The sequence below is a fragment of the Pieris napi genome, chromosome 22 (assembly GCF_905475465.1).
Source record: "Pieris napi chromosome 22, ilPieNapi1.2, whole genome shotgun sequence".
Taxonomy (NCBI): domain Eukaryota; kingdom Metazoa; phylum Arthropoda; class Insecta; order Lepidoptera; family Pieridae; genus Pieris; species Pieris napi.
In genome coordinates, this window is record NC_062255.1 from 6,615,542 (window position 1) to 6,637,752 (window position 22,211).

The 22,211-nt window shown below is 32.0% G+C and overlaps 2 protein-coding genes across 2 annotated transcripts; one reads left to right on the forward strand and one right to left on the reverse strand.

The window, feature by feature from the left end:
* Positions 1-1,279: 1,279 nt before the first annotated feature.
* LOC125060759 lies at positions 1,280-3,231 on the reverse strand. The gene is made up of 3 exons (XM_047665804.1): positions 3,009-3,231; positions 2,727-2,906; positions 1,280-2,128 (listed from the first exon to the last, which is right to left on the reverse strand). The coding sequence occupies exons 1-3, from the start codon at positions 3,061-3,063 to the stop codon at positions 1,917-1,919; spliced, it is 447 nt and encodes a 148-aa protein (XP_047521760.1). The 5' UTR covers positions 3,064-3,231; the 3' UTR covers positions 1,280-1,916.
* Positions 3,232-4,933: 1,702 nt separating this feature from the next.
* Positions 4,934-6,222, forward strand: LOC125060760. The gene is made up of 3 exons (XM_047665805.1): positions 4,934-5,099; positions 5,279-5,440; positions 5,769-6,222. Exons 1-3 carry the CDS (start codon positions 5,039-5,041, stop codon positions 5,987-5,989), a joined length of 444 nt encoding a protein of 147 aa, XP_047521761.1. The 5' UTR covers positions 4,934-5,038; the 3' UTR covers positions 5,990-6,222.
* Positions 6,223-22,211: the final 15,989 nt, after the last annotated feature.

Genomic DNA, 22,211 nt, shown 5'->3' on the forward strand with positions numbered 1-22,211 from the left:
TGTTCATTTATTTTGGGATAATTCCAGACCTAACAATACCGAAAATAACAGATTAATCCAGTTTGGTGCACTCGTTCCAAAGTTATGGGCGTACATACATTCGTATATCAATCAACATTACTTACACATGTTGGCACAACCCAGTATAGTTATCCATCCATGTTATCATTGGATTAGACAACTTGAGGCTGCGTAATTTCCTTTTCATCACCTCAGAGGTACCTCAGTCAAGCTCAAAGGTCAACATATTATATAATTACTTGTACAAATAAGTGGTATTTCCAAGTTTATTGTCTTTTGTAATTCAACCGTTTTTATTACTTACAAACCGATTAAAATGTTTATTTTACTTAGAGTCCCGTAAAGCAAGCTAGCTTTTAAGATTATTTAAAAGAATTTTATTTAGTTTCGGCGGACTCATTCTATGAAGAAGATCCAGAGATTAGACGTAAGCTACTACAAAAACTATTTAAGGAAATGGGACCTCATATGCTGACAAAATTGGATGAAATTATTAGCAAAAATAATGGACACATTGCTTTGGGAAAGGTAAGAACGATTCTTAATAATTAGGTATAGATTACATCAAATTCTAGGAAAACCTTATATATTTAAATTTACTGTCAATTCTGCCAAATCAAATTATAAGCGGTATTAATCCAGTGGCTATGACTCCAACCCTAGGATCGTTAATTCGAACCCTTTCTGTGCAATTAGATCGGGAGTTAGTGACACAATATTGGGTCATTTGTACCAGTATGGCAGTTCTTCAGGGGTCTTATTACGCAATGAAAAAAAGAAAAATGATGGTCATAGCGCTGGTACCGGCGGCTCGCGTGGGCGTTAATAGAACTCGTCGGATTAATTACGAGTGTCAAACGATTTGTTCCACAAAAATTCTTGTATTTCCCGATAGTCCAGAAAAAAATAAGAGGCGGTAGTGTCATGCCATAAATTACAGCCCGCCATACCGACGCGAATGCGTTAATTTAAAAAAATCAACCATTTGTACCAGGAAAATAATTGCACAGTTAATAAAGATTTCATAAAACAAAAATTTAATTATTTTTTATTTTTCAAAAAATTTGCTAATATAACTTATTGTTATATGAATGAATTGGTTGTAGAAATGTTACTACTAAAAATATAATTCTGAATGTTAAAATTTTTTTTATTGTATCCAGTAAGGTTTCATCAAATTGTAACATAATAAAGTGTTCCTTCCATTTTCCAAATCTAACACTATCCAGATATGTCCAGTGCTATTTAAATAAAACACTTGTTTTCATTTATTATATAATCAATTTGTAAAAATTACAAAAACGGTGGTTGATATTAAACAGTTAATGTTAACAATGCAAGTGTAAATGAGTTTTATACAGTGTTCCATATATTAAATAATAATTAAAATCATTATAATTATTTGCTTATGTTTGTGTTACACTCCATAGCCTAGTTGGTAACAGTCTGCAGAGCAGAGGTCTAAAGTTTAATTATAAGCAAAACATTATAAGTTGAATGTATGTCAGCTATGAGATTCCTATTCGACAACAGGCACACAAATCAGTCTACACAATTTGGGCGCAACCTAAACTAAAAATTACATTGTAATATATAAAGGCAGTAATTGGACGGAATTTGTACCACTCTTAAACTTTCCTAGAAATATTAGAAAAAACATAGGTCTTATTAATTATGTACAATGTACATATACATAATAATAACTCTTATAACAATTGGACGGATTTAGTAAAAATCTTAATCTTAAATCTTAACCTGTAAAGGTTGTCTATTATTTGAGATTCATAAATCAAAAAGAAATATTATCTATAATCTGGGAAAAATCTTCCAATATCACATTAATGAATACATTAAAGCTTGGTAGATCTTTATGTCATTAAAACAAAATGTATTGATCAGGAAAAGTAGACCAATATGCAAATTATTAATGAAATCACAGGTAACAAAGACGACTTAATACCACTTGTACCATTACATTCATCAGATGAGCAATAGCAGTCTTCCCAATAGACTCCATTATCATATACACCCCAGTTACATACACCAGTTACTCCGGTCTCAGCAACGGAAGCACAACGACGTATCACCTGTCTCCATCTCCCATCCCCTGAAATTATTAAAGTTATAATTACATTTTGTTTTTTAAAGAACAGGTCTACATGTCCAAATCATTATATTATTATAAAACACCTGTTATAATGATAAGTAAAAACATAATTAGCAAGTTGGCATAAGTTATAACACTTTAAAATGATATACCTAATAATTGTTAAAATGTTTATATATGTTTTGATACTATTTGTGTTAACTTCTAACCTATAGAAGTTTCTTGGCTTTTTAAGTAAGGCAATGAGCCGGTAGCACTTGTAACACTTACTGTTATAGAACATGTAAAAAGGCACCACTCCTCATTATTTACTCATCAGGTAGTCATCATTATAATATATATATTAGACTATCTAAATAGTCTATGGGTTATCTTTCAGACATAATACTTTTATTCAACCGTATCTAACTTTTATAAGCAATAGTATAAAACATTTTTTTTAAATATTTTAAAATACAATATAAATTATATATGCAATCTAATTAATCTAAAAGTCAATATAATTAGAAAGCAAAGCGAATGTATTAATTACTAGTGGGTTGGTAGTAGTTGTTTTGGGTGTGGCATTTGGCGTAACTGCTTTTTATAATATACTTACAAATGAACCCTTTCGGGCCTTGGTGAGTTCGTTTCATACAAAATGAGCCAGGCATGTGAGATTCATCACTGTTGCACTCCACAGCTATGTGGCTATCTGTATCAAACTTTTTATAAGCTCCACAAGTATCTTCCTTAAGATTTTGCGAAGATGCACACTGATAACATCTTACGCATAAAACTGAAAAGTATTTAATGTTTTTAATCTCATACTGTGAAACAAACACTTAAGTTTACGTTTAGTTAACGTTAAGTTTTGAAATCTTTAATCTCATTGAATTACCTGCTGCAGGTAAACTGCACACCATGATAGTTAATATTATGTGTTTTAACATCATTCATCAGTATTCTTCGCTTATTCTTAATGATGTAAGAAAATGTTTTTAGTCAACTGAAATCAATCACAAATAAATTAATTTCAATAAACGTCTAAAAATTTGAAATTGTTTGGCTGCTCTAGTAGAATTGAACACGAACTTATTAGTCAAAACTCATGTTTTGAATTAAGGCCCAGGGACCAGGGTTGTAACTTGTAACTTGTAAGTAGCGACTGGTGAGTGGTGACGAAGACCGGATCGTTGTCGGATCACTGATTGGATTGAATCTACATAACATAGTTTGGACAGAATATAAAAGGGTATGTATGTATTCTCGGCTGTCAATAACAGTTTCATGCGGAATTTTCTTTTGTGTTACAAATGTAAATAAAATTTAAATACAGTAACTGTTTGATATAAAACTATACTTAAAGCCTAAAGATTTAAGATTAGCAACTAACAGCACTCTTTCAATACAGTATACTCCCCCATTCACTATAAGTAAATTTTACCTTTAAACTTAGTTTACTTGTCTTAATCAAGTTTCTGTTGCGTTTAGGGATGATAAGTTACGCGAAGCTTTCTTAATTAAATTGATCCGCAACATCGGATCGAGCCTACAAAATCTCATCCCTAATTCAAGTTAGTCCTATGTCTGTCATGAACGACCGAGTCCCCACAATCGCGTGATTGATGCAATCGTTCATCGCCGCTATATCTCAATAATGTTTGACCGACACGACCGTGCCGTCTCAAAGCGAACAATATGAAATGATAGCTCCTCCGTCCTCGGTTTAGTATCTCAATTCAAGGAAGAAAATGTTCGTAACACGTAGATACCTACACTAATATAACCTATATTAAACAATAATATATAATAACATAACCCATTACCTACGTTACACTGAAAATGTTTAGAAAATGAAAATCAGCTTAATGTAGAAAGTTGCCAATGCTTTTATTGTTTTTCGAAGTAATCTCTGTTCCTCTCTACACATCGTCGCATTTGATGGAACCACTGAGAAAAGCAGTGGGCCCTTTCTTCCATAGGGGTCTCTTCTGTGGCATTTTCATACGCTTTCACCGCATCTACAGGGCTCGTAAAGCGAATACCTCGAATTTTATCTTTAGTTCTTGGAAATAAATGAAAGACATGTCAGGACTGTATGGTGGATGACTCATTATCTTGACACCTGCCATAGTCAAATGTTCAACAGTCTGTTTTGCGGAGTGCGCTGAAGCATTGTCGTGGTGAAGGATGATCCTGCTTCTAGGGCGCTGCTGTCGAATTTTTTCCAAGACAACAGGCAAACAGCGATTGACATACCAGTCTGCAGTAACTGCCCTTCCAACACAAAGGTTTAACGATCAGTACATTAAAACCGAACAAAGCATCACAAGTTTTATTTCTAAATCATAATTTAAAAGAGCATAATTTTCTTTATTGAATGTATTTTAATAAAACATTTTTCATTTCTAAAATTTTTATACCAGAAATCAGTACTCAGCTTAATTCCTGTAAACTACGAAATTGTTGTACGGTAGTCATTTAATGTGCTAAGCCGTTCGCCGCCTTTTGTTTTGCATTCCACAAACGGTGATCGATCGAATCGTTTTACTCGGTCACGATCAACCCGATAAATGAACAACCGACACATCACACAGGCCTAATTCAAGTCATTGTTGCTCAGCTTATCGACTTTTATGCACAGACTAATTTCAAGCAAGTAGACTCAACGTGATACTTGCTACTGTATAAGTAATCTGTGATGCTTCTGTCTTGTGTAGTCTGTAATCTGTATTATAATCCAAGTTTTAAACTTGGCCTAAAGGTCTAGATACCAGGCCATAAACTCCAAAAAAAAAAAAAAAACAAGTTTTAATTTTTAAACGAATAACTTTGAGTACAAGTCTACTACAAGTATGATTTTATAAAACTATTCTCTCAGTAAAAACTTTTGTGTTTTAAAACATTAATTTATTTTTGTTGGAAAAGATGGTTATGTCTTTGAAGGTCTTGCTATGCACTTTCATAACTCTTAATTTTATTTCAACAGGTAAGATTGCTTAATTATGTTAGGGTCACGCCCACAAGCGGCATTATTTTGTTATTTATGTCGGTTGATTTGACCAAAACGTGTCTGTAAGGTTTGAAGTTCTCTTATAATAAAGGTATTATGACTTATTATCAGTTCATTCTTGAAAATTAATAAAACAAAATATTTAAATTTTTCAGTACTTTGCATCAAATGTTGGAACTGCAGATCTAGTAATGACCCAAAATGTGCGGATCCATTTGATAATTCTACCGTGCCTATAACAGACTGCAAACAAGAAAAAGGGTTACGACATTTACCAGGATTAAGGCCATCTATGTGTCGTAAAATAAGACAGAAAGGTATGATAATATTCCAATACATTACTTTGTATAATAACGCAAAAGTATGTAAATACTTTTTCATGTTAGGTTTGAAATACAAGGTTTAATTGTGTACCGAAGAAAGCTAAAATTTAATATCAGACAGAGGATAGTTTATGTGTATAAAACAAACTGTAGAATGTCACAAATCATATTGTGTGCTGTGTATGACCCTTTTAAAATTCATCTATCAAGTAACTCTTTATAAGCTATAGCTAGTACTAAAATATAAAAAAAAGTAATATTTTTACAAGACCAAAGGATTTTGTATTGAATTCTGTGAAATATAATGTTTATTTTGTTTTAGTGAATGGTGAGTGGCGTTATATTAGAGACTGTGCTTACCTTGGAGAAGTTGGTATACAGGGTGATGAACGATTCTGTCTTATGAGAACAGGTACATATAACATATTTGTTGAATATTGTACATGCAATAGTAAAGATGGCTGCAATTCTGCAACTTTTAAAAGCCCTGGTGTACTTTTTACATATATAATATTTACTATTTGTATTTTTTATACAATGTAATAGATTTTAAACATGCATCTAAAATTTATCCATTAAGAATTTCAAATTATAACACATCTTTATAACACATCTATCAGAGATATGATGATGGTGCTGATGCTTATGTGAATTGCAATTAATTGTTTCATTAAAGATTGCTTAAAAGTAATACACTCTTGTAAATCTTACTTCTACTAAGTTATGTATGTTTATAGACTGTAGTTATTTTTTATTGTGAACATGTGTCTTACAAAATAAATAATAATGCATCACAATGAATATTTTTATTAATTTGTATTCATTATTACAGTAATTCTATGTACAACATAAGTACTATCATTTTTATATACATTTTGAAATTATGTTTTATGACTGGATCTTATTGTAGTTTAGAAATCTAAGACATTTTATATCTATAAGATTGCCATAGTAATGAAATTATAAATAAGACTGCAAGTTTCGTCCATTTTGATGTTTTAAATATATATTTTTTTAAATTTTGTGTTGTTATTTAATTATAATAAGAAACTGTTTAGGAATGGTTGAATTAATGCTACACATGGAAATAAAATGATATAGGTACTATGTTATGTGTGATGGATATAACGAGGGAAGAGGGGAGAAAAACTTCATATCCGCGTAATTCTATCAATAATACAATCAATTAGCTTTAGTGCAACTTCTTAGCGCTGACATATTTATTAGATAGTCCTGAGTGGACATTATTGGAATATAATGTAAAAAAATGATGTTGAAGCAAAGTAGTGGTCTTGATAGAGGACTAAAACCATCAATTAAAAGTCTTTTGTATTTGAGATTTTTATTAAAACAATATTAGAGACAAACATCACTCTTTGTACTTTCACATAATCTATTTTAGTGAGTGAAACAAAACTTTCAATACCTTAGTGAGATTATTATACAGTTTATATGTTGAACAATTTTAAACATCAATGCACCATTTCAAATGTAAACTTAAGTTTCATTATTAAAATTAAAATATTAAATTCAAAAATAGAATGTAAGAACTGAGATACTATAGTAAAAGAAGGGATTTACTTGTGGAACAAGGGTATACTGATTTTGAGCAAAATTAATATAAATTATATAGAATCCAGTGGTCATGCTGTGATAATCGCTGTCATTAATTTGATTCATTCACCAGTGTCTATAGAACGGCAAAAGACTTATTTTGTACAAAGGAATTACTATGGAGAAATCTTCATAATATACACATTAATTCATAAATTGATCTTATAGTTAGATAAAATATATTAAAGTAGGCACTATTTTTAGCACAACTAAAGTTAACCCTTTACCAATTACAAGAAATATTTGCTGTTACTGTGCTTAAATTTTAAACCTACAAAAGAAATGTGATAACAATTTAATACTATGTTAGTAAATATTAAATTCTAATGGAAACAGTAGTAACAAAAACGTTTATATAGATAGTAATAAAGAAAACAAATACATGAGTAGTCTTGTACATAAAAAGAAAATTGCTATTGCATAAAATGGATGTAAAACTTTTTTGTGTTATTGGTATATCCTTTGCTGAGACGGTGGGCATTAAATAATATTAACTTATGATTATTTAAAAAGAACGAGGCTCAATGGAACAAGAAGTAACGCCAGGGTTTTGCCAATAGCACCAGCTCCGTTGCAACCATCATAGTCGCAGGTTTCACAGAAGAGGGTGACTTCGTTTGGACCGTTAGAGGAAACTGGGCAGGTGGTGGAGTAGTCTTCCTGTCGTTTCCAGGTGCAGCCACGGGAAATAATCAATTGACCGTTTACTGTAAAGATATATGAAATTATGCAAATGTTCGAAATTGGTAATTTATTAAATATCTGGTAGATTTACGATAGGAGTCATCGTAGACATATTTTCTAAAAGAAATGACCAGTAATTACCATATAAGTCAATTACCAAGTGCTGATTGATTAACACACCTTTTAGGTACTATCTAAGATAAATATAGCTTGATCAGTTATCAGAAATATTTCCAAAATGTCTGCGTCATTGATTTATTTGGATAATTATCAAGTAACTGAGAAAATATTTGATATTTCCCTCAATAGTTGTTTCTTCTACCTTAGATGATAATAAAACGGTGAGTCACAAGTAATGTGTATCCTTTGGTCGTAACAAGGTTGATTTGAGTAGGCGGAACAATCGCGCAACTATTCATCGAACTAAAGCAATTATTCTGTAACGTAAACAATTTTATAGTTTTGGATGATAGTCTAATTTGTGCCTAAATTAATGCATACAGTTTGGAAACTATAATTCTTAATTATACACATCAGAATGGGCCCATTAGACTAAAATTGGGCTAGCTGATGGCGACGTGTATCTCGTTCGTATATACTTAATATTAAATTTCTCATGTAAATAAAAATATTTTTTTGTAATGAGAAATAAAGTTCTTTAAACATTATAATTTATTTAGAAGGATCTGTCAAGGCGATGTAGGTAGATTTAACTTGTTTTAATTAGGACGAGAATACATTCTTTAAAAGTTATTTACATATATTCTGCGTTCGGTCTTGTCCTCATCAAGAGCCATTGTTCATTGATTGATGAGTTGCTACTGTACGATAAGGTACGTAGATGGCTATTATTTTTACGCGAGGAAACCATATTAGTTTCAAGAATATTAATTAAGCAATGACCCTGAAATACAAGGAAGTGTTTTAAAAAAGACTTATTCAAAACGTAATAACAGCATGACATAATTAGAACTATTACAAAGAACAATGGAATTACTAAAATAGGTAAGTACGTCCTTCATTTGTCTGAACACGTTCTTATAAGGACATATGACTAGTAGATGCAATATTTGAAAAGCTGTTTGGCAGTCTGATAAAAGAGGTATATATTACGCATTCGATACAAGCGAGGGTAACGACAAATATTTATTAGCGATTATAATCAACGACATCTTCAATCTTTTTGTAGATTCTTCTATGTATTTTAATAATAAATATGAGTGGAGTTGCAATAAAGCTAAGGTGACCAAAATAAAGTAAAGGTAAACCATCATAGCACTAGATACATCATGTTATAAGTAACTGAACTCAACGGAACAAATTATGCTCCGCTAAGTAGAGGGGTCTTAAAGGTCAACTTTGCGGGGCCGGGGACCCATCGTTTTACGGTAGACTAGATCTACATACAAATATAAAAACCAAAGGCAGTTGTAATTATCGCAGTTCCAAAGGAAAGGAATTATAGCAAGACTATACAGTAGTAAAGTTTTTGAAGGAAGAATACTTACTAATTTTCTTCTGTTTTTTGCAAGCAGTCTTTGACTGTGTGAGGTAGGGGTAGGTGGCTCCAGCGTTAGCGTCGCAGTTCTCTAGCCGGGAGTAGCCGGTGTTGGTGGTGTGCCCTGGCAGGAAGGGGTCGCCACAGTCTGGATTGGTGGGGTCCAAGTCTGTTGAACAGGACCAACACCTGACAGCTTCACCTGTAATTGAAAATATAGAACTATGAAAGTATATATAAAATATTTCATTCCATTTGTCCGTCCTTTCCGGAGAACGTGTTTAGGCCAAAATTACTGTTAATGCCACTGATGTCCAGATTGAGCATTCTGTTAAACGAGCTGGATCTGGATATCCATAGTTGCTCCCCTCACACTTTAAGAGCGATTTTCGTTTAATGTTTATTAAAATTATATTATTGTTTTGCTTAATTTCTTTTTATTATTTCTTATATGCTATGTTTGCCTGTAAGTGCTTGACACATTTAAAATTGTATTTTATTTTTCTTTTCAGCAATGTATCAGTGTGCCGAGCGTTGGCAAGCTTTTATAAATAAAGAAATAAATTCATATATAATGTTACAGTCATACAAAAATCTATACATCAGAATTTAAAGATAGTCGGATACAATGGAGCGAGACTTAGCGCTATGTCTAAATTTTATTAGATTTTGACATAAAAGAGACAACTTATCAGGATTATTATTTTACAAGAATATAGTTGTTATTATTGATACAAGAGTATGAAGTCAGACCACGTCATATACCTACGTTTTGGTTGGAACATAAATGTATATTTGTTCTATATAACTGTAGTTGAAGTTTTGTTGAGTATAGTGATTCAATTCAAAGTGAATAAACGATTCACATGTCTGGAAATTACCGTGTAGATACTAGCTATTGTAATGTTGACAGTAATTATTCTCACGTACGACGTAGGTTTATCTATAACTACTTAACATATATTTCTTTTAGCACATAGTAGTTGAGGTTTAAAATGTATACCCACTCTTTGCAAAGTATGACTCTTGCATGTTATCTAAAAATGACTAACACATTTTTATGTAGGTGTAGAAAATGTACCTATGTGTGCAACTAACGACCATAGACACAGTTTCGTACTCATAATTTCGGATTAATAAAAGCTATTTTTAATATTGAATGATCTATGTACCTATCTACTAAGGTGGGAGAATTGTCTAGCGGTAACTCACCAACAACCTTAGCCAAGTAATTTTGGAAACTTGCAAGCATGAACCATCATGTCGTGACTACAAGACCAATGTCTTCTACGTACTTGACCTCCTCAATAAGTGGTAAAAACTTGGGCGTGTAGATTTGGTACAATAGATACCAAGGCTCGCAACGGTGCGTGATCATGGGTCTTTTCTTTGCATTGGCCTACAATTGTCAACAATTGACAGTACAATACAAATGTACATTCATAGTTTTGTATAGTACTTTTTCCTAGTTGGTTTTTTGTTTCGATTTTTGTATTAATAAACCATCATATTTTTGCATCGTGATCTGCGTAGAGTTGTGATAATCCTATGATTACATTCTTAAACGATGTGACAAATCGAATGAATGATGAGAAAATTGTTTTATTTTTAAATATGTTTGTACCTTATAGAAAATAGCTTACAAAAATATTCCTAGTATATGTACATACAAATAGTTTTAGTTTGTCTATATTATTGAGGCTTTTATACAAAGTAGTTTCTCCAAAATTGGACATTACAGTCACGCGCAAATATAAACGGTAAATTTATTGTTAAAGATATGTCGTAATGTTTTGCCCTCGCCTAAACATATTCGTACTTTGGAGAGTTGACAACTTACGTCATCATTATTATTAACACCTTTAATAAAAATATCTTTTACTCACGCTTCATTATTAGGAGTTTAAAAATGTTTTTAGTTTGATTATATAAATAGTCTTATTAAATACCTTATTATTAAGATACACAATTACGCTATTAAATGCCATATTATAATAAAATAGACAAGGTTAATGATAATAAATCATACAAAGTGGCTAATGTTATAAGTGTGTTTTCCAGTAAAACAGTTATATTTTAAATATTAGATATTTAACATTATATTATTTTTGATAGGTGTTCTAGTATAAAATTTAGTTTGACAATTATACATATATTCCGTTGAAACTTATGGAGCCTAAAATGCCTCTTGCCGTCTTGTCTTATAAAGCAGATACATTTAAGCCGTTAAAATAGTTTTTAATATTATTATTGTACTTGTACGCAATTTCCGGTAAATAAATTTAGATAATGAATAGAATTATTAGCTTAGCACTTTGGCACACATGGCATGAAACATTGCGAACTAAATCTAAAAAATTGCCTAGTTATTACACTGGTACACTAAAATATGAATCTTTTCACAACATGTTCAAGTGAGGCGAATAAGTACTTTAGATTTTCTAACAAGGCTGATTTTACGCTAGTATTACAAAGCTTGTTATTTAGGAACTACCTACTGATTGGTGTTTAATAAAATATCTTTGTGTTATCTATTTATTGAGGAGGATAATATAGTATTAATCTATGGCCGAACTAACGCAGGTAGCCAATAAGGGTGTTGCCAAATTTCAACAAGATCAAACGTTTGGCCAATTAACAAATAGTTTGGTCATTATTTAATCAGAAGTGCCTGGAGGTTGTACGATAAAGCGTCGTGTTTATTGTTTGTATTGAGGCCGCTGGGTGTATTTGACGTGTTGATTGTTTGAGAGGTGCGAAAACGTTTTCAAACGACAAATGATTTTATACTAAACAACCTCTTCTGAACGCAAAAACTTCCGCCCTCTTATTTTCCTCTTTTCCCTTTCTCCATAGATTTCCAGCCGAATAAGAATGTTATCACTGTGGAAACTAGAGATCTGGTCAGCTACTCGTCTTTATTGAATATTATTTGTAAATCAGGTAATAAAATGCTCCATACCTCCTTGTTCAACGGGATGTTAGCACATAACAGTTTTATATAATAATTTTATGTGGAACGTGATAGGTATAATTATAGCTAGTTCTCATAATTATAGTATCTCAATGTCACGCATATGGTACCTTGTCCTTAGAGCGATATATTTACAAATATACAACGAACCTGTTATGACAGAAAATGTCTGTACTGCAATCTTAGGTTATCGGTTAATCGTGTGTTCGACTTCGACTGGGCAACACATTCTCGTACGGTAAAGGAAAACATACTAACAAATTCAACATATCTAATACCCAATAATCGTATCATTATCTTCTATAAAAAATTTATGACCATAATAAGGAAAAGTAAATTCTCATTATATATTCAATGCTGAATATTTACAATAAATTTGTTTATTCTATTTATTTCCTCGACAAATATATTAATTGCAATTTATGTTTGACTTGCAACTAACATATTCGTAAAATATAAACAAATATTCTCCTACAATATGAAAACGGTAAAGTTTTTAATTACCATAAGGTTTAATGAAACAGGGTATTTTTAACACGTACCAGACCTGAAGTGTCCAGAGTAGGTAGCAAAATTTATGCGTACTAGACTAATACCTATGCCGCGAAAACTTCTATGGCATCGAAAGGGTGAATTATCACGACCAAGGGGCTTCAAGGGGGACGCGAAAATGACAATTCATGTCAACAAATTTTCATACAAAATTATTTTCGACTTACATACACAACTGTTTAAAGGCATCTTGACTAAGCCCCCAAATCGTATACATTTCTGCACAGATTTGTGTAAAAACAATAACAGGAATAGCTAGTACGCAATGTTTCATAGCATTAGACAAACTTTTACATCTGGCCGTAAACATTGGTATGAAGCCAATGTTAGTACGTGTATGGAATATTTTAATATTTATGTGTAGTTTATGACTTATGACGCATATCCTATGTATTTTTCGTAAATATATCGTCTTCGAAATCAGCAAAATATTCGACCCTTGCTCGAATTTCTCTTCGGATTAGCTAGCTTAGGTTACTTAGCAGAAAACAAAGAATATTCTGTTAAAACTAATAGACTTGCGAAACAACAACTTCAAGTTTTCAATCAGAAAGAGTCATTAAATTTCTTCTTGGATCTAGTTGTTTTGATAAACTATAGTTAATATTATAAAGAGGAAAGATTTGTATATGTTTGTAACGAATCGGCACAAAATTACTGAACCGATTTTAAAAATTCTTTCACTATTTGAATGCTACATTATCACTGATTAATATTTTAATCGCAAGAAAAAAATAAGGATCCCTACTAAAACTACAATAATGGTACCCAAGGTGTAATAAGAAAGCCTATAAAATATATTTCATCGCATGCGCTGCGAAAAGTATTGATGATAGAACAAAAAAAATTCCCACAATATTAAAGAACATTAATATGTATGTACAATTTTTTTTTTAAAATAAATGTTCACCCGTGTGAACTTGTTGAACTTTTATCGATGTCAAATTCGCGCAGAATGAAGCCTGTAGATGTCCACATACAATTGACCACATCCTTGTGGTTCAACTTGCAGGTGCCACCGTTTGTATGTTTTTATATCCTGATTGAGTTTTGCAATTTCAAATCTATGGTATTTAAATCATACCTTAATGTCGTCTTAGTACTTCGGTGCTTCGTGAAGACCGTCATTTAACTAAATATATCCATGCTACATGCCTGTTGCGTTATTTATTTTGCCCTCGATTTCTAAAAATGTCATACAATTCTCACTTACGCGATAACAATTTACAGAAAGGAAATATCAAGTAGTTCGTCATTTAGAAATCAAATTACATCAAGATATTAAATTACAGAATTAAATAGTTACTAAATAAACAACTAATAATTATTATACTGAATTTAAGTGTGTGCCAATAATAAATTTTAATAATAATAAATGCCTTTTTGGATTTTGGGAGGTAATTAACATTTTTATATAATATATGCGGGTAGTTTGATGAATTCGCACTTCTTTGTTAGTAATTTTTGTTTAAACCTTTGCGGTGTTTGAGTATGACTAGATAACTCGCTTGCCGCGTTCGACATATAGTCCATTTTCTTTATAGGCAACTAGGTGATCAGCATTTTGTACCATGCAGATGTCGACATGATCTTATCGCGATGTTTTCTACACCGTATGAGCAAGTGTCAATTGCGCACATAGAAAGTAAAATCCATTGGTTTAATCGCATCTTAACAATGCACTGCTCTATATATCTTCGTACAAGATCGAAATATGATGTTTTCTATACAGCCTAAATATCGATCGATCTTTAACGATAAAGTGCTTTATATTTTGACCCAATAAAAGAGTATCCATTCTTTGAAAACCGGCGTTTAATGAAAGAATGTGTACAATAAAATATTGTTTTCGTACGTGGCAGCACGATGGTACTGTTTGCCAAAGAAATGATCACATTAAAACTTGTGTACAGTGCCAAATTTAAACATATTATAAATAGAAACACTATTCATGTATAAACACATTACAGATTATATTGTCTATGCAATCACAGATTAAATTCTTTTTTTATTATTGAATCGTGGAATTCATTGTTTTATCATACATTTAAAAAAAATGTTTTATTTTTCATTAATTATAAACTTTTTTTAGAGGAAACAAGTCAGTCATTTTGGTTTGGTGTCGTAAAATTAAACACCATTGACATTATTACCAAATTACCTAATAATTTATATATATAGTAATAATATACTGGCTGCCCCCGCGAACTTCGTTTTTTTTAATGTGATTTTACTTAGCAAACCTTTTTAGTACATACCAACATTAAACATTTTGCTATGCTACTCCAGAGACTGTTCGGTTTTCCGGAATGAAAACTTTTTAGGTTTTTTATTTTTTCTCTATACCTCGAGTTCAAGTCATAAGATTTTAATTAACAAATAAAAAATAGGGGTTGATCGTAGAGGGGTGAAAATTAAGGGTTGTATGTATTTTTGTAGGCTGTATCATAAAAAAAATAAAAAACAAAAACATCATCTAAAACACTTAACATTTAGGGTTTTGAAAGATACATAGTAGCCGATTCTCAGATTTTATATATTACATATGTGTGTTTTATTACAACTACGTGTATGTTGTATTGTGACTTTCTGGACTGTGGTTATAATTTTAACAAGTGCATAGATAACAAAACAAATACGAACCAACCATGTCTGGGTTCTCATTAATTAGATTAAACGACATTCATTCAAAAGAGCAATTTGTCCCCTTCCGGTGTTTAAGACCCTTAATGTTATTTAATTTATCGTTATGCCACGACTTTCTCCTAATAAAGTTGACTCTATAATTGACAGATAGAAATTGACGTATGATGTCAACACCCGCACTTTTGCCACCCTAACGAATAATAATTTATGTCGCTCGTTGTATCAGTTTAATTCGATACAAATAGATAGATAGATACCTCTATCTCTATAATACTCTTCTCTTTTCATCTTCTTTGAGATAAAAAGTAAGTCAAAAATATTAATACTACTATCTAAGTACTGTGTACAACTCTGTTTGCTAGTAAGCGGATTTGTGAAACAATAAATATTACTCCATTCCGTAATCTTCATTAAACATTCCATATTTAACCTTTTAAAGGCGTGGGCTCTGGGCGCAGTCGTCAAATCGACACATTAAAAATAACACAATTACAGTATTGTACCATAGACTATAATATAATTAGATGTTCTTCAAATGAAACTCTTAAATTTAGAGCTAAAATGCCTTATTAGTCTACTATATAAAAATAAGTCGGGTTTTCCTTCCTGACGCTATAACTCCAGAACGCACGAACCGATTTCCACGGTTTTGCATTCGTTGGAAAGGTCTCCGGCTCTGTGAGGTTTATAGCAAAATTCAGGAAAAAATTTAACAGAAAAGCGGGATCACCAAACGAAATGTTACATAAAACGAAGCCATCTGGTGGCGAAACGGAGTTCGCCGAGTTTGCTAGTACAATATAAAATAGTAGTGGCGCTACAGCCACTGAGGTTTGTGCCTCAGATGTCTGTATCTATTTCATGATGTCATTTGTTTTGCAAGTGGTTAGCCTTCTGTGCCTGATACACTTTAACTTTTTGGATCTAAGGCATGGCGGTTTTCTCATGATGTATTCCTTCACCGTACGAGATATTAACTGTGGACATATACAGAGGTCCATCCGAGGATCTATGACCTCAGGGATGAGAGTAGCCCGCTGAAGCCACTATTCCAACACTGCTCCTTAGCAAGCAACGCATCATAGTAAGGCATCGTCATTTCATAGTACAGTGTAACTATGTGGACTAATACTCGTAGTAATATTACCAAAGGTCTTAGTCACGTTACATCCGACTGTAAATTGACAACACAGTTGACCTTTCCTATTAAAATTAATGGTCTGAAAACACAAACAGAGAGGCTATTAGAATTAAAATCTACGTTAATGCTATTAATGCTGCAAGGCTGTTTTGATTATAAGTACAAAGCTATTTTATTTAAAATTATTGAATCAGAGATGGGTTATTGGGTTGAATAATTATATAAAAATAAAAATATGACGTTATTATAGCTCTGTAATCCCACAATACGAAATCACACCCGGGGCAGACACATTTCTGTGTAGTTTAATTGATCAATATACGATGGTGATCGGGATTATGTGCTTATTAATCTGGGGTCGTTCAAGTATTACGTAAGCACCATTGGGGGGAGGGGGGGTCTTTGATTTTCTTATTTGGTGATTACGTCAACAGGTATTATTTACTTTTGTTCACATATTACCCACACATTGTCTATGCTTAAAAATGAAATGTATTCGCGGGGATTCCTACAAACATTTAATAAGTTTATGTATCTTTTTTCTCTTTGTTTTAATAATTTTTTTCGCAGAAAATCAAACCTAGGACAAAGTTATACTCTTTTTACGTTACCAATTAAGCCACAAAGTTGTAACCTCAGAATAGCGATATGTTTTTTTAAATTGTGAAGATTATTAATGCTTTACGTAATGCTAAACAAATTATCATTTTTATGGTTTTATTGTTGTCAAGGATGAATTAATTTTTCAATATATTCCTCTACTATTACGTAAAAAATAACTTGACACTGATTAATATTCTTGGATGATGAAGTAGGTCACAGATGCCACCTTAAGAGATCTCACGTAAATTAATCTAATCGTACTAGCAATAAGAACTATGACTCATTGACCTGTGGCACTACCGATAGATCATGGTTTTTGTAGAGCTGAAAGGTATAAAGGGACATCTATCTTAATATATATAAATTACGTGTCACGTTGTTTGTCCGCGATGGACTCCTAAACTACCGAACCGATATCAATCAAATTTGCGCACCGTGTGTAGTTTGATCCAACTTAAAGGATAGGATAGCTTACATCTCAATTTATACCCGCAATATTATTTTATTGCAAAATATTTGTTTATTATTAGTCACAATTCTAACAGATGGCCCTGTATTGAAAGTACCAATGTTTCACATAAGCTACAATTTAATGGCATAACCATCAAAAAAGCATGGTGGTCCCCATGACTGGTGTTCTCCTACCGTTTCCCTTGAATAGTTTGCTACTATGTAATATAACAAAAACCTTAGCCACAGCAACGCTTGGCCGGTCTGCTAGTTGAATTATAAAGAGGAACCACTTAAGAACTACTGCCGATTTAAAGAATTATTTCAGTTTCAATAAATAATACCGGAACGTAGCCATACATTTATTAGTAGTCGTTTAGTAGTAGTTAGTAGGCGTACATTTATTTTCAGAATATAAAAAAAAATGCCGTACGTATCCTGCAGCTCGCTAGCCACCAGTAAAACTCATGTTGTGAAAGGCAGTTGACACATCAATAAATATTAATAAAACGTACATTTATATTTTGCAATTGTATTGTTTACTTACAAGGAAAATAATAATCTTTACAAAATTAAAGAACTTAACGTCAAATAAGTGTTTTTATGTTCAACTTGGGAGTTGTCATATTAGATTTTCAGTTTCGTCATAATAAAGTTTTAAAATTATATCGTGTGTGTTAATGCAATTAATGTTTTTAATATTACTAAGATTTTTATTTTTTCCCTAAAAAAACAACAATTATGATTGAATTATAGCTTATGAACAGCAACTACTTTTTGTAGCAAAATTTCCACGTTTTTAGATCTTTTGCGTCATTTACACAATGTCTTTGTGTGTAATAAAATTTATTGTATATATTTTTTTATTTTTAACGTCTTAACTTTATATAACACGTTAACCTTGAAGCTCGTTGATGTCTTTAAAACTAATATTTTCTTTATAACAAATAAAAAATTAATCGCCTCTTATCATATTATAATTTATTATTACAATAATATTTTTCTTTTTATCACATTAGGTAAGCCTTAATTTTTTGGACTTCGTACACAATGGTTGGTAGCAGCGAGGCGTGCAACGCGATGGTTTTTTTTATGCGATCAAATAATGCTACAGGAGTCTGCAGAAAGAGAGAGAGAGCGCATAATAAGAATCCTTATGAGAGATGGATGGAAAGAGAAAAAGAAGGTTCGCCGATCTCCTGCTACCTATGTAGTCGACACTTTGTCTACGTGGTTATACCGCTAAAATCCTTGTAGAATGCGAAAGCAACCCTCGGGGGCCCCTTTGAAGTGGTCGTGTTGGTACTAGCAGAGTTGGTTGAAGTGGGTACAACTCACCCGGTTGTCTGTGTAGCAGAATGCCTGGAGTGAGTCGAACCCCATATACCCCTACTGCATTTAGAGCGAGGGATGCGTAAACGCATTCTTTGGTATGGAATAGTTAAAAAAAACTCCACCCGCAAGAGACGTAAGTCATTTGTAAGCGAAACAAAAACTGATTCATTCGTTTTCCTTTTGTTATTTAAAGAACAAAAATATATAAAAATCTTTTCTGTTTTAAATTACTATGAGAACGTATATTTGTACACATGAATTAAATTGTAATTGATTATACTTATGACTAGACAATTTTGCTGATAAAAGATTCCTAGACTATCTAGGTCATATCGCGCGAGGGAAATATGCTATCAATTTGATAAATGATGGAGACCTTGAGATTAATTAGATCCAATAGGTACAAAAAGCGTTTGTACCTATTCCAAGTGCGGTATCCTGACCTCCTATGGAGCACGAGGCAGACCCATTTTTAACTTTCATTAGGCCAGAATGTGTATTAACAATTAATTAGAAATATTTAATAGATATCATTTCTGCTTAAACGGTATTGTTTATGGTCACTTTATGAAGGACATTTTAATATTATGAAATTGTAGAGATTCTAGAAGGATTTCACACATTAAATATCAAATTAACACTACATACAACTACCAAATTACGTTATTTATACAGATAATATTTATATTTCATAAAATATATGTAACTAAACACTTTTAGAATATTACCTATGATGTTAAAACTATTTGTTTGTCCTCACGTAATCTTCGAAGCAGAGACAAATCGCATAGATTAGAAATCTATACTTATGGGTTATGACAATTGACGTATTCTATTCACTTTGAAAAAAATTTTGTTAAATCCCAATAAATTTAAAATGACATGTGACATTTAAATGACAGAAAAATATGTAGTATCCAATCGCATAAATAGGCTATATTGACATACCACATCATTTCGTAGATATAATTTGACGAAATACAAAAAACTAATTCTCCTGTTTATAAGTGTAGATAACAATAACCATTCTCAATTGTGTGATTGACCATCGTTTCAATACAATAGATTTCTTATTAGGGTCTTTTTATTGAATTTGTATTTATGCGGGTTTTTAGATAGTACTTATCTTTACGTTTAATTGCGTTTCTTTGTTGATCTGTAGGAATATATAATTGTATAAATGGATGTAAAAATTTGTTATTGTGAGCTATGAAATAAAATCTGTAAGGTATAATTATTATATAGTAGTTAATCGGATTTTCCGAGTATAATTTATAGAATAACTCTCCATACTTGAGAGATATCTATCTCTATATCATCATATCTATATCAATCTTGATATAACGGATTTTTTAGAATATTTATGTTATCTACGAATTCATAGCAAAAAGCTACCCGTTTGTAAGGAAAGCCGTTTTCATCAAAAGAGTTGTATATTTAGAAAGCTAAGAATAAACCTAAATTTTAAATTCCAAGTAAATAAGCTATCTCCAGAGTTAAAGGTATAAAAATAAAAATTACTTAAACTGGTCCAGCCGTCTTCGATTTTTGCCCTTAGCTTATTTTGCGATTCATTTTTATCCATATAGATTAAACAAATTTTGTGTTCACCTATAAACACACACTTTTATGTTTGCTTAGATCCATTCGCCTATATAGGCATCACTAGTAGTTACTTCGTATATCAACACTAAGAAACCAAAAGATGAAATATTAAATTTACATGCGTATTATGAGTCTTGAAATATTTTCAAGTCGTCTCAAAGCAAATATACTTTATCATTTACATAACACCTATTACTAACGTAATACACAAAATAATAAAAAATGGGTGCGTGTACTTATGTACGCGCGTAAGAAGTTTTATTTCTTTGGCACTATTAAAAATGGTTTTTGATTGCATGCAAATAATTAATTACTATTATTATTCGAATGTTGTTTTTAAAATATGTCCAATGCCGTAACATCTTCCGTGGGCAACTTCATTCTGTTAATTTTGTGTAACGGTGCGCGCGCATCGTAAAATTTCACTCTCATCAATTTTTCATAACGCACCTAAAGAAGTATAACTTCAAAAAGAAAGGAAACAAATGAAAACCATTTTAAGCGTGTAATGTGTGTGTGTGTTGTGGTTGTAACTGGCCCTGGCTCAGCATTATGATTTGGGGCAGACGTGTTCCAATTTAACACGTTATACTTATACTAGCTATAAACATTATCACTGTCCTTGAAGCGTAATGTTATCTGATTTTTCCTGTTTATTTATCTCGGAAAACAGATTTTCCTCGGTTTATGAAGCGATCGTAAATATAAATTGGGACGTTGCAGTATATTTATAGCTAACCTAAATATGCCATGTGACAGGTATTTATACAAACGACGAGAAAGATTTTTGAGACAGATTCCAAAATATATATTTCAGTGTAAACTCATAGTCAGTACATAATCGAAACCTGGCAATATATGATAACATACACTGGCCTAGAAGAGGTTTTTTATAATACATATAACGTTTTGATAGGCACTTCATTGCTAACCGGTTTGAGTCTTGAGATCATTACGTTGACCTGCTTTTAATTTGTTTACGGTATGATGCAACAGGGCATATATTATCGGTTTTTTTTTTTAAGGACAATTCACACCAATTGACCTAGTCCCATGCTAAGCTGGCGAAGCTTGTGTTATGGGTACTAGGCAACGGATATACATTACATATTATAGATAGATAGAAATATAGCTACATATTTAAACACCCAAGACCTAAGCATAACACCAAATGCTCGTCACATCGATGTTCGTCTCAGCCGGGGATCGAACACAGGACCCATGTATTCGCAGTCAGGGGTACAAACCACGAGACCAATGAGTCGTCAATCGAATGGTACAGTTTATTGAATGGCACAGTGGGAAGTTCAATACATTTCTGCATTTTTTCCTAGTGGTTTTGTCGCATATCTGTGGTTTTCCTTGCATTCGATGAAAATACTAATACGCGCACTGAATGACAGAAACAGTTTTGGGTTTTTCCATACTTAAAATCAAAATATTTAGCGTTAGAAGGGTCAAAGATTAATATAGTATGTGCGTATATACGTATACTTTTTTGTATTAAAAACTTACCAGTAAAGCATTACTAGAGTAACATGAAATATTATTTAAATAAATGAGTACAACCTTTTTAGGTTAGGGCCTCACATTTCTGTATCTGTTTCGTGTGGTGATAGATGATCAGCCTACTTTGCCGGACACACGCCGTCGGCTTTTTCGG